This window comes from Epinephelus fuscoguttatus, linkage group LG7 (assembly GCF_011397635.1).
Source record: "Epinephelus fuscoguttatus linkage group LG7, E.fuscoguttatus.final_Chr_v1".
Classification (NCBI taxonomy): Eukaryota; Metazoa; Chordata; class Actinopteri; order Perciformes; family Serranidae; genus Epinephelus; species Epinephelus fuscoguttatus.
Genome location: NC_064758.1, coordinates 10,289,264 through 10,301,334, shown reverse-complemented (window position 1 = coordinate 10,301,334; position 12,071 = coordinate 10,289,264). Strand labels below are relative to the sequence as shown.

Below are 12,071 nucleotides of genomic sequence, written 5' to 3'. Positions count from 1 at the left end.
ATACCATCATTTCTACTATGCAGTTCTCCTTTTCATTTGATCAATCCAAGCTCTGTGTGGGTTCACATGGAGCATAAAAACATTCTCAAAAAACAGTTTGTCGCCTTGGTGGTTAAGGTAATAAGCCTATTTACCATCGAAATTGTTTGAACGTGACAGTCTCGTATTGACCTGTGATAGTCAGATGTCAGAGCTCAGGAGGAACAAGTGAAGGCAACAAAAGTTTAGCGTACAGAGTTGACATATCTGTGGCCATGGAGGAAAAAAAGAGCAGTACGGACACAAATATTGCTCCAGGTACCACTTATTATCTGTTTATTATTTCCTCCGGTGCGGCAGTAGAGTAAGAGATTAAAATTAACGCCGTTATCAAAAGTTAGCAGTGAACCGTTAGCTAGTTAACTGGCTGTGGCAGCACAGTGGTCACTCTCAGACAGCTGTTTTCAGCAGCTAACGTAAATATGTGTTGTTAAAATTCACTGGTTTAAGTTACACTGGCTTTATTTTAAGATACAGCTATAAAGTATGTTAAAAATGATGTAGGTCACACTTGAGCAGCCTCTGTATGTTGAATTCAGGTCAGTTCATGAGAGACATGATGAGAAGCACAAAGTTAGACTCCGTGTAACCTAGTTCCGTGTAGCTATTTGCAAGACAAGAACGAAACGTCAAACCAAACTACACTCACAAATCAGGCAGTGTAATGCTACATTCCACATAATGTGACATTAACATATCTGATATGTCACAAGACCTCTTATCAGCCATTGGGGTAAATTCGGCATGGGTATGATTCACCAAACAGCGTTTAAAAGATGTTTACACTGTGTACCCTGAAGTACAATACCATTTCTTTTGATGTTTTACTCATGATTGTTAGTGACTCTAACATTTCTGAATGTATCAGTTGTATTTGGTTTCTTTTATGATCTGCAACACACCACTACCTTCAAGTTAATAATTGAGCTTTGTCCATTTAGACCCAGGGGGAGCAGGAACAACACAAGATGGCTCACGTGACCCCAACCCAGAGGAAATCATGTGCAGACAGCTGACTGAACAGGGCAGGTTTGCCTATGCTGCCCTGTGTGGTGTTTCTCTGGGCCAGCTGTTTACTGGACCTGAAAACAGGTAACAGAGCTATGAAGGATAATGTCATCATGACACTCTGTGTCCTTCCTGCTAATATCTGCTAATGTAGTCATTGTGTTGAGGAGTGCGTGCTTCAGTTTTTTCTAGTCAGATAAAAACCTACCACCCTATTTCCTGTTTCACCCAGCATATTATTTAAGAGGTAAGATAGGGGACAGTGGTCCTGAATACATCTTCAATTTGAATTTGAAATTTTTGTTGCATATGTATCTAGGTAAATTAACCTTGGCCCTCCTTAATAATAAAAACTATAAAATCAAATTTGGACTTGCATGTGCAGTTGTGCATGTGGTCATACACTAAGCTGAAATTCAAGTGGCCTAGTCTCTACCTAGTCTGTCGTGGTCTCATACATGCAGAAATTTACAAAAGTTTGATATTGAGTTTGTAAGAAAACTGAGCAGAAGTAGGCAATTAGATCCTCAGAGAAGTCATGAGGGCTGGTCTTTTATTTATGCATGTATTTATTTATTTATGCACAAATGAAGCATTTCTGATGGCTGCTTTTTCTTTCCCCCACTTGTGAATATCCATGTGCATCAATAGCTTTTTAACTAAACTGTGAACCCAAGGACATGAGCTGTTGTGTGTTCCTCAGTGCTTTCCGGGAGCAGTATCTGCAGGGCTTGGTCCGCCTGCTGGACCTGGATGAGTCGGTGATGCCGGTAATGGGAGCTTTCCTGTCAGGGCTGGGCTATGAAGGCTCCGACACCTTCCTCTCCATCTTAAATGCCGAACCACTGCTCGCTTCTGGGGCCACCCCCATCATACAGGTGTGGGTCTCTCCTATAGAGGATGCAGTAACATTAAACTTTCATGCCCCCTGTGGGACATTGGATTTTTGCAAATATAAATGTGGCAAAAAAAGAAGAAGACTAGAAGAATAAGAGCATATGGATTGTTCTACTGCAAATTAGTACAACGGAAGAACACATTGGATAGAAATGTATAATAGAAATAACTACAGACACACAGAGTCAAAGATAAATTTAGTAAAAAAAATTATATGAATTAGAGTAGAAAGAACTGGAGGAGCAAATTATTCATAAATTAAAACATCTACATAGAATGTGTGTCATCAAATCTACTCAAGGTCATACATGATTTCATTTCCCTTAATGTTTACAGTCAAGTGCTATGTAACATCAAATTATTTCATGGTTTGATGTGGCTGTTTCACAACTGACCCTGCTAGCAGGAGAGTTATTTTATTAATATTTTTTAAAAACAATCAAATTAAATGTGACTAATTTTGTACCTGGATTTCTACAAACCAACAAATTATAACCAGCTTTCACTTTGTATTGCAGGACCTGGTGTCTTTTTCTGTCAAAGACGGTAATAATCCTTTGATAAATTAATGACTACAACTACTTCAAGTCGGTGTAAATTTATATAAAAAACGTTATGTTAAAACTTTATGCTCTGTCATGTACTCAGGCCAGTATGATGCCAGATCGAGGGTTCTCATCCGCCATGTCAGCTGTCTGCTACGTGTCCTTCCACAACAGCTGGAGGAGTTTGAGGAAACACTGGGAGAGAGGCTGAGAGAAGGAGGGGAGGAGAGCGAGTAAGTTCTCTTCTGATGGAAAGATGGATGATTTGATCGAGTCAGTTGCTACATTTACATGGTGCTTCCATTAATTTAAAATACTTCATGTTAATATGTTCTGTCTTTGTTTTACTTGTTGACTGAATCTCATGTGTATCAGAGTGTTTAAACAACACAAACACTGTACATGGCAGTCACACTTGAATCCAAAAAAGACAGCGTGAAAGTAGTCGTGTGGCATAAACAAGCAGCTCATTGTTTTCAAGATGTCGTGTTGAACGCACTCGACGAGTCATTTGACATTTTTATTTTTGGAGCCCATGAATATTGAATAATAATACAGAATAATCTGTCTGACTCTGCTTCCATCAGAGAGGAGTCCTCTCGGCGGCGGAGGAGAGAAAGAGGACGAAAGTTACGACGGTACCTCCTCATTGGACTCGCCACCGTGGGTGGAGGGACTGTCATTGGTGAATATTCCTGCTTCGAGTGCTTTTGAAAACTTAAAAAATGGAGATTTGAAACATCTGGTCATCTTATGTAAACACATCAGCTCTATTCAAACGGGACTGGTATGACCTGGGGACCTCTCGTAATAATTGCAGAGGTCATTTGTGATCTCAGTCGTGTGCAGATTCTCCATATATTTAATTTGTCAGGTAAAAAATCCCAAATATCCACCATATTTTTTTTCAAACACAGAGGTCATGTGATGATAGTAGTCCTGTTGAAAACAGCGTCTCAGTGATTTGGGGTCATATTTAAGTTTTTTGTTTTCTCTGTGACTGTGGCACACCCAGAGCGGGCCATGGCAACCTGATACAATTGCTTCAAATTAAATCTGTATATTTGTCTTTTTAAGGAAAAGAACAACCAGTGTATTTAAAGAACAATAATTGCCTAACATGTGCATAGATGCATAACATGTTAAAAACAGGATAGTTGTGGAAAAATTCAGTTAAGGCTTTTGATTTTGGTGTGCCACTCCAAAATTTTAGTGGTCCCATCCGAGCACCCCTGTGAAAAATATCTGGGGGTGTCGCTGCTCTGTACCTTTTTTCTGCATCTGTCCTGATTAAGAATTATGGAGGCTGCACTGGCAATTAGGCCTATAAATAAAGTTTTAACAGCATTTTGGGTGTATGAGGCTCATCTCGCCACACAGCATGGAGACCCAGTTGCAGAAAGAGCATGTAAAATCCATTAGAAGAGCGAAACTTCAAAAGATTACATGATGGATGAGAAGTGCCAACGTGTGGCAGAACTGGTTCTGCTTATTTAAGAAAAAAAACACATGAGGTCCCCTGGGTATACTAGTCCTTCATGAAAGGGACTGTAGAATGAAACTGATAAGCTAATCAACGAATAATTAAATCACCATAGAGTGTTAAGTAGGGCTCCAGCTAATGATTATTTTTGTTGTTGATTAATCTATTGATTATTTTCTCCAATTTCAGACAATGGTGAACAATATTAATTAGTGTTTCCCAAAGCCAAAGATAATGTTCTTAAATTTCTTGTTTTGTCCACAACCTAAAGATTTTCAGTTTACTGTCATAGAGAAGTAAAGAAACCGGACAATATCTATATTGAAGAAGATGGAATCAGAGAATCTTTTTCCTTTTTATTTTTAATCCTGTTAATCGAATATCAAATTAATTGGGGATTCATTGATTTGTCAACATCTAATTGATAAATTGTTCCAGCTTGAGAAGACAAAATATTAAATCAGAATAATGCATGAAGACTGCATCTTGCATCAGTTTCAAGAGATGTATTTTTCCTTCTGTACCCTTAACTTTTCTCTGAAAGGCTTCACCCTACACACACTGGCTTCTTGCTGTACTGACTGCACTCTGTATGTCTTTGCCAGGTGTGACAGGTGGGCTGGCAGCCCCCTTGGTGGCAGCAGGTGCCAGTGCTGTGTTGGGGGCTGGAGGGGCTGCGGCTCTGGGTTCAGCCACTGGCATAGCTATCATGGCGTCTCTGTTTGGAGCAGCAGGGGCTGGATTGACTGGTAAGAACTTTGGAAGACACATGATTGTGTGAAAAGAAGTTATGGTCTTTAGAAGTTTGACTGAACTTGATAAATACAAATGTGCTGTGTTCCCTAATTTTCATATCTGCAGCTTTTCTCATCTTCTTTTTGATTTTGGCTTTTTCCACCTGTGTGTCATTTTCATACATTGTCTTTCCAGGCTATAAGATGAATAAGTGTGTCGGAGCGATAGAGGAATTTCAATTCCTGCCACTGAACTCGGGAAAGCATCTTCATCTGACCATCGCAGTGACAGGTTGGCTCTGCAGTGGTAAATACAGTAAGTATGGCTTCTGCTGTCTCACTACAAGTGCTTATATGATTAGATGAGATTAGGCAATAGAGGTAAATCCTCTATCATGGTCTAGTACTCTTTTTTTGTAAGATAAATTGAGAGCATTTTTTAAGTAATCAGATAGAAACGGGCCATTCACCAACTATTCTGAAGACCCTTTCCTCTTAAAATCCACTTACACAGAATTCACAAAGGTTCTGACATTTACCAGTGTGTTCTTATTTAGGATTTGTTCTCAGATAAGAACAGAATCTACACACACTGAAGGACACTCTGATGCACATTAAGTATTGACATGATTGTGCTGAATAATTGGATATTGCGTGTTCTTAAACTGTGAGTTGTACAGCATTATAGAATTTGTATAACGAGCATTTTTATAATTTAGATTTTTATTAATGATTTTGAGTATCTTACAAAAAGCATTATGGCCTTTTAAAATAAACACTACACTAACACTTAAGTTCATATCCGTAGTATTAATGGGAGCTATGCCATTTAATAACTAGTGATTGTTCATGGTAGAAAATATCACTGGTTCGGGCTGGCAGGACAAAAAGTGACAAAGCAGTGTTCCAAGTAAGTATTACTTACTTACAGTACATTGCATGAGTCCACCTTCACCTTCTCTCTCTCTCTCTGTGGCTATCTCTAATCACACAAACACACTTCTTGGTGAGTGCCACAGTGCTTGTCTCTGTCCTCACTCCTGACAATTGGGCTTCTGAAATGCATAAGGTTTGTGGCTCAGATTGTTGATTAATGCACTTTTTTGTGTTATTTCATATCCACTTCTGATGCTACTAAATATGACAGAAGTTTTTTTTTTTTTTTTTTAAATCTTATTTAGGAGTCTGGTGCTCCACTCTCTTTAAGCTTTGGTTGGGCATTCTCTTACCTTTTTCTTCTTCAGTTTTTTGTGTGCAAATGGTCCTGCAGTCATCATGCCCTTTTATGGGGTCTTGTGAGGTGTTTACCTATGCTAACTAAGACTTCCGAGGACAGTGGGATTTATCATTATAAGAACACATCATTAATCTGACATAGACTTTTCGTAGGATCCTTCTAAAGAACCAATTTAATAAAAAAAAACTTAGGAAGATGTTTCTGAATGGGGTCCATTGTTTTTGATATTTTATTAATCTTTAGAAATTATGGCATCATAACAATTGAGTATAACCATCAACTATGCTGGACATATACAGTGTGAGTGATGAAATCAGAGCAAATAATTTTACAGTCAAATAGCTGTTTTTACTACATAGAACATTCTGTAAATTCATTTGAATAGGGGGGGAAAGAATCCTGAAAATGTCAAATATTTTGAAAAGTATGAAAGATAATATCATTAACAGTAATTCTGATTATGTCCTGAAGAGTTTAAAGCTTAAATTAAGTTTCTATGTTGAACAGTGTTGAAGTAGTTACGCGGCTAAAAACAAGGAGGAAAATGAATATTAAAGAGATGAAAAGAACATTGATGGGATTGCTGGGCAACAGTCCTGCACATAATGTTCCAAAACTACAGCAGAGTGCCCACCTGAGATGATGCAAACAAACCACTTAAGTTTTGCTTTTACATAAAACGATGCAGCTCTCTTCCCCCACTAAAACACACACTTAGTTTCAAGCTTAGTGCCCCCTTCACATACAATGACTAAAAAAAAGCACTTTACCAACAAGTGCTGCTTAGTCGTCTCCTGATGTAAATGCACAATTGCTGTCTTCCAGGTTCGTTCCAGGCCCCGTGGTGCAGCCTGGGCGAGTGCGGGGAACAATATTGCCTGGTGTGGGAGTCGCGTTTCCTCAGAGATCTGGGCTCAGCCATGGCCTCTCTGTTGGATGGGCTGGTCAGCATAGTGGCCCAGGAGGCGCTCAAGTACACCGTGCTCTCAGGTAGGAGGACGGTCATGCTGGAACCATTTAGTCTATTAAATTATCTTAATCTGGAAACAAGAGTGTTTGTGCTTGTTATAACTCCACATTTGGGGTGTAATATGGGATGTAAAAAGGTATTACTTTTATGTTATTGGGTTGATTGCTGGTAATGACTTGATTTCTGTTTAACAATCCTAAATCTAAACATTGACCTTTGATTGTACTGCATTGGTGTCTTTTACACTATCATACTGTCCAGGCATCGTGGCGGCTCTGACGTGGCCTGCGTCTTTGCTGGCAGCAGCCAGTGTCATTGACCACCCCTGGTGTGTTTGTCTGAACCGCTCAGCTGAGGTGGGGAAACACCTGGCACAGGTTTTGAGAAGCAGACAGCAGGTATCATACCACGTCTTAATCTCTGTTAAGGCACACTTTACCATAGTGCACCACAGTATTGTGTCAGCTGGCATTCTTAAAGGGATAGCTGTATATTCTGTGTACACATTATTAATTGCTTTACTTTAACTTCCACCATGATATTTCTACTTGTTGTTCCTTTGAATGTACTCCTAGAATATAAAACAAATCTTCAAATGAAATGCTGTATTTATTAACCTAAAATATGGCCTTATGCTCAGATAAAAAATAATTTTGAAAGCTACATCAGAATTGTGCATCTTATCTCTTTCTTTCTGTGTTTGAAGGGGAAGCGGCCCGTCAGCCTCATAGGTTTCAGTCTTGGGGCCAGAGTTATCTACTACTGTTTACAGGAGCTTGCCAATGACCAAGGTATGAGCAACTTTCAGCAGCACTGTCTATCTTCCATGTGAGACTTCCGTGGGATAAAGTCATGACTTTAAAAAGCCAAACTAATCCTCATCTTTTCTGCTAAGTCACTGAAGAGACAGAATAGAAATGTTGTGATGACGGCCCTAAATGATAAGCATTTAAATGTCACTTTTAGAAATAAAGGTGCTCATTAGAGCTATAAAGGGTTGAGGCCCGAACATACTTTCCGCATTGAATGTCGGCAGATAGTTGTGGTCACACAGACGCGCATGTGGTTCTATTCTAAGTACAGCTGATGGGCCGCATCACCCCCCAGCAGTTAAACAGAAGGGCTAGGAGGTAAGCTAACCGCCCTCCTACTGCTGACATTGGGTAAAAACGAAACTGAAAAGATGCTGCTGAGTCTTGAGTGAATGTCTGTCCGATATCCAACTTAAAGCTAACTTCACTGTGGTGAGGCAGCTGTGACTGGCCTGGATGGGACTTGAGTGTGAAACGAGATTGGAGCATGCACAGTTGATGCGCTGACTATGCGCACAGTCTGCACGGTCACAAAAAATGGGCTGCACGCACACATCCGAATAGGGTCAGTGCAGACATTGGCGTATGACAACATTTACGTCTCACGGACCAGGTATTAATTTTTTTTTATTATATAAATATAGATATTACAAGTACAAAATTTCATTACTTGTAATACTTCAATTCAATTTTCAAAACTTTGGTAGCTTACTAGAATAGTATAATCACTTGCTTTTTCAGTCCACTGGATACATTTTGCTACAAATGACAGAAGTGAGATTAACAGACTGAAAACTTTATCTTATTAAATAAAATGGATGTTGATGAAGTTTTCCTTTGGGGAAATAATTGGCAGTTGCAAAAAGGTACTATTTCACAATATATTGCATTATATTTTATCCCAAGACTCAGCATATTTCAACACATTTAAAATCTTAATAATAATATTGTATCATGACTCGCATCTTGATAATATCGTATCATGGGCCCTGTGGCGATTCCCACACCTAACATCCAAATTCAAAAATACCCTTTGAAACATGGGTAAACAATTGAATAATCAAGGGTGAGGATCTTTCAACACCTGTGCTTCTAACAATCCTTGAAGAACCCTTTCTTTGATAAGGGTTCCTCAGAAGCAAATGCTCAGCCCTCATCCTTTTTTCTTAGTGTGTGTGGTTATACTGTTTTTAATCGATTAGCAGTTAATGTAATTTGGTTACTCATCTTCCATTGTTTTTCTTTTACATTGTTCTGACAAGCTAGTTGAGTCTTGTGTCGTTGTGATTCTTCAGGTTGTGAAGGAGTAGTGGAGGATGTAGTCCTCTTGGGGGCCCCTGTGGATGGCTCTGAAAAGGCCTGGGAGAGAATGACCAGGGTGGTAGCTGGAAAAATCGTAAACGGCTACTGCAGGTAATCTAACAGAACTCTACCCATCAGTATGCGTGTAACATCTGCATTTTTAAAGCTTACAGTTGCTTTATTGTTTTGATAAACTAATATTTTAGACGTTTTATGTTTGAGGTCTAATGTTTGTGGACTCAGAAACGACTGTCCTGACAGCAGGATTTGTGAAGTATTTTATGAATAAATGACTTTCTGAACTCTCCACCTATCAGAGGGGACTGGCTCCTGGGGTTCTTGTACCGAAGTTCAGCCGCACAAATGTGTGTTGCTGGGCTACAGCCAATCAACATCCAGGATCGGCGTATTATCAATGTGGATCTTTCCTCCGTGGTGAGTCAGAGCTTCTTTTTAAATGAGACCTGCTAAAGTTTCTTCTATGAATAGTTTTCAAGTACATGAAGATAATTTAACATTTCAAGGTTTTCACCTTTCAAGAAAAACCACATGCAGCAGTCACTTCAAACGGACACTTTTTACCTTAAAATTGTCTCATTTGTTTGTTAGATCAGAGTCTGTGAAATAATAAAAGGTGTCTTCAACTAAGTTATGCAATATTAATAAATACTGAATTTTATTAGCACTTTAAAAGAGACAGCTGTATTGCTTAAATCAAATAAAAAGATAAAATAAGGCCCCTGCTGGTCTGTTTCAGTTTACAGCAATGCCTTTCTGTCACCCTGCAAATCAACATGATTCCACATCAAACTTTAACGTCTGGCTCAACAAAACTAGTTCATGCTTTACAGAACTAGGTGAAGCATCAGAGGTTGTACATTTCATTCAACCAAACATTTAAAAAAGAACGGTAAAAAGATACTTGACATGAGGCCTTGTTCAGGTAGACATGGGTCTTTTTGAAAATGGGGCTTTTCCTCCATCATTCTCAACAAAAAAAATCTGTCCAACAAGCACTGTCATAAAAAATGTTTGTCCAAATGAAAATGCAAAAACAAGATTGAAGTGTCAAGTGATTGGAGCTGTGATGTTGGAGATCTACAGCAGACAGCGTTAGAAATAAATGGACAGTATCTGCTCAGGTGCTCTTTGGGTGAGCTCATTTTAGCTTCCTTGGGTGCGTCTGGCCTGACAGAACTTTTGGGCCCACTAATTTGGATGGCAGCCGAAATATAGTAGAACTTTTGCGTATAGAAAGCATTGTTTATGGTCTGTTGTTACAGATTTTTTTCAGTAATTACGGAATTGTAATTCTCACCCATATCTTTAATTTTTGTACAAAAATATTCCAACCCAAGGCTGACTGTGGAAGCCTGGGTGAACTGAATTAATCGTCCCCCATGTTCTATGATAGTGGACCAGATATTGAGCCTTTCATCATGTGTTGTACCCCAATGATATGACCTGATTATGCTGTGAATCTTCACCCTGGACACAGTTTTACAAAAGATCTGTTTTTAGTGACCTAGAATGCAGTTTGCATGTGGATGAAAGACCAAAACGCATAGAATAAGCTATGGTACCTTTTTCAAATATACCCGCGTACACCTGGACAAGGCCTAAAGCACCATACACTATATACCTGGTCATGTGATGTGAGAAAGAGGAAAACTGATATAATACACTATAATTTACAAAGTAATATGTGTCATTTTTTCAGTCAGAGACAGTAAAACCATGTTTCTGCTTCCCAGGTGAAAGGTCACTTGGATTACATGCGTCAGATGGACACCATCTTGGTGGCAGTAGGAGTTCCTACCAAAGAAGTCCCAGGAGCCTCCTTTGCTCTTCCTCAGCCTGTAACGATCACAAAGGGGACGGCCCCTGACCAAACTCCCAATGAGCAACAAGAGACTGAGACACAAAGCCATGCGGAGGACGCTGAGACTGATATGGGAGAATGTGGAGAGGTGAAAGAGGTGGCAGAGACAGAGGAGATGGGTGACGGTTGGGATATCCCTGATATTTCAGACCTGCTGGACTCATTAAATGATACAGAGTCAGATAGGAACAATTCACCTCTTACATCGGGGGAGACTGCAACTAATGACGACACAGCGTCCGCTTGTAATGCCTCTTGTGACGATGTAGCGGATGCTGACCCTGATAATGAACACATATCGTGGAGCTGGGATGATACACACTGGGCTGTAGAGCACGCACACACAAACAAAGGCAGCCAAACTTGTAAAGAGCATGTCACGGGACCAGCTGCTTCCTTGTAAAATCTCGTCCTGTCACATTTTTTTAGCATCTGAGCTTTGTTGGAGAAAATAATCATTCCTCTCTCAGCACACTGACACACCAGACACCGCTCAAGAGTCAATGCACACATATGGCAGCCTCATGTGAAAAATCCCCTGAATTAACTGCTTTGTGTAACCATGAAATGTTGTTTTTAGACTAATACATTAATTTAATAACAGTAAGGGACACTGTAAATGAAGTAGATTTTTACAAACTGTAAATAGTGTCATAATTTATTTTCTAAAGTGACTGTGAGATCAAATACCTGTGAATATTACTTGCAGGTTGTAGAGGATGCCATATAACAGGTGATATCTCTCTTCCTCTCATCCGTTGGCCCGGTTGCTATGGATATTATCACAGTAATTTAATTTCCATAAGGCTGGGGGCAATGCAGTGAATGTGTTGTCTTCAAGGCCTTCTTTTTTTCCCCTCTATTCCACCCATGCCAATGTGAAGTGCTATTACCATAGAGTTTCAGGATGTAGTTATATTGTATACTGGCACTGATAATACTGGAAATAGTCCCTGACTTGTAAGTTTTATTAATGCACTTATATTGGTTTCCTCAACCATATTTGATAAGTGGAAAGAAACACACAATTCAAAATAGAACACGGATGGAGCTTACTGAATTTGTGTCCATAGATATTTTTCTGTGACATTAAAAAATAAACAAATACATTTTCTTTTTTTCCTTTTAGGCCTAAGTCTCTTTACCGACAGTAAGAAAACCA

General features: G+C 39.3%; 1 protein-coding gene across 1 annotated transcript; it reads left to right on the top strand.

Moving 5' to 3' along the window:
• Positions 1 to 203: 203 nt before the first annotated feature.
• Positions 204 to 11,988, top strand: tmco4 (transmembrane and coiled-coil domains 4). Its single transcript, XM_049581540.1, is given in 15 exon segments — positions 204 to 297; positions 981 to 1,131; positions 1,751 to 1,925; positions 2,463 to 2,490; positions 2,593 to 2,722; positions 3,077 to 3,174; positions 4,578 to 4,721; positions 4,903 to 5,022; positions 6,769 to 6,933; positions 7,175 to 7,311; positions 7,620 to 7,704; positions 9,021 to 9,138; positions 9,345 to 9,462; positions 10,782 to 11,255; positions 11,258 to 11,988. Coding segments are annotated over 15 exon segments (2,007 nt in total). The 5' UTR covers positions 204 to 254; the 3' UTR covers positions 11,279 to 11,988.
• Positions 11,989 to 12,071: the final 83 nt, after the last annotated feature.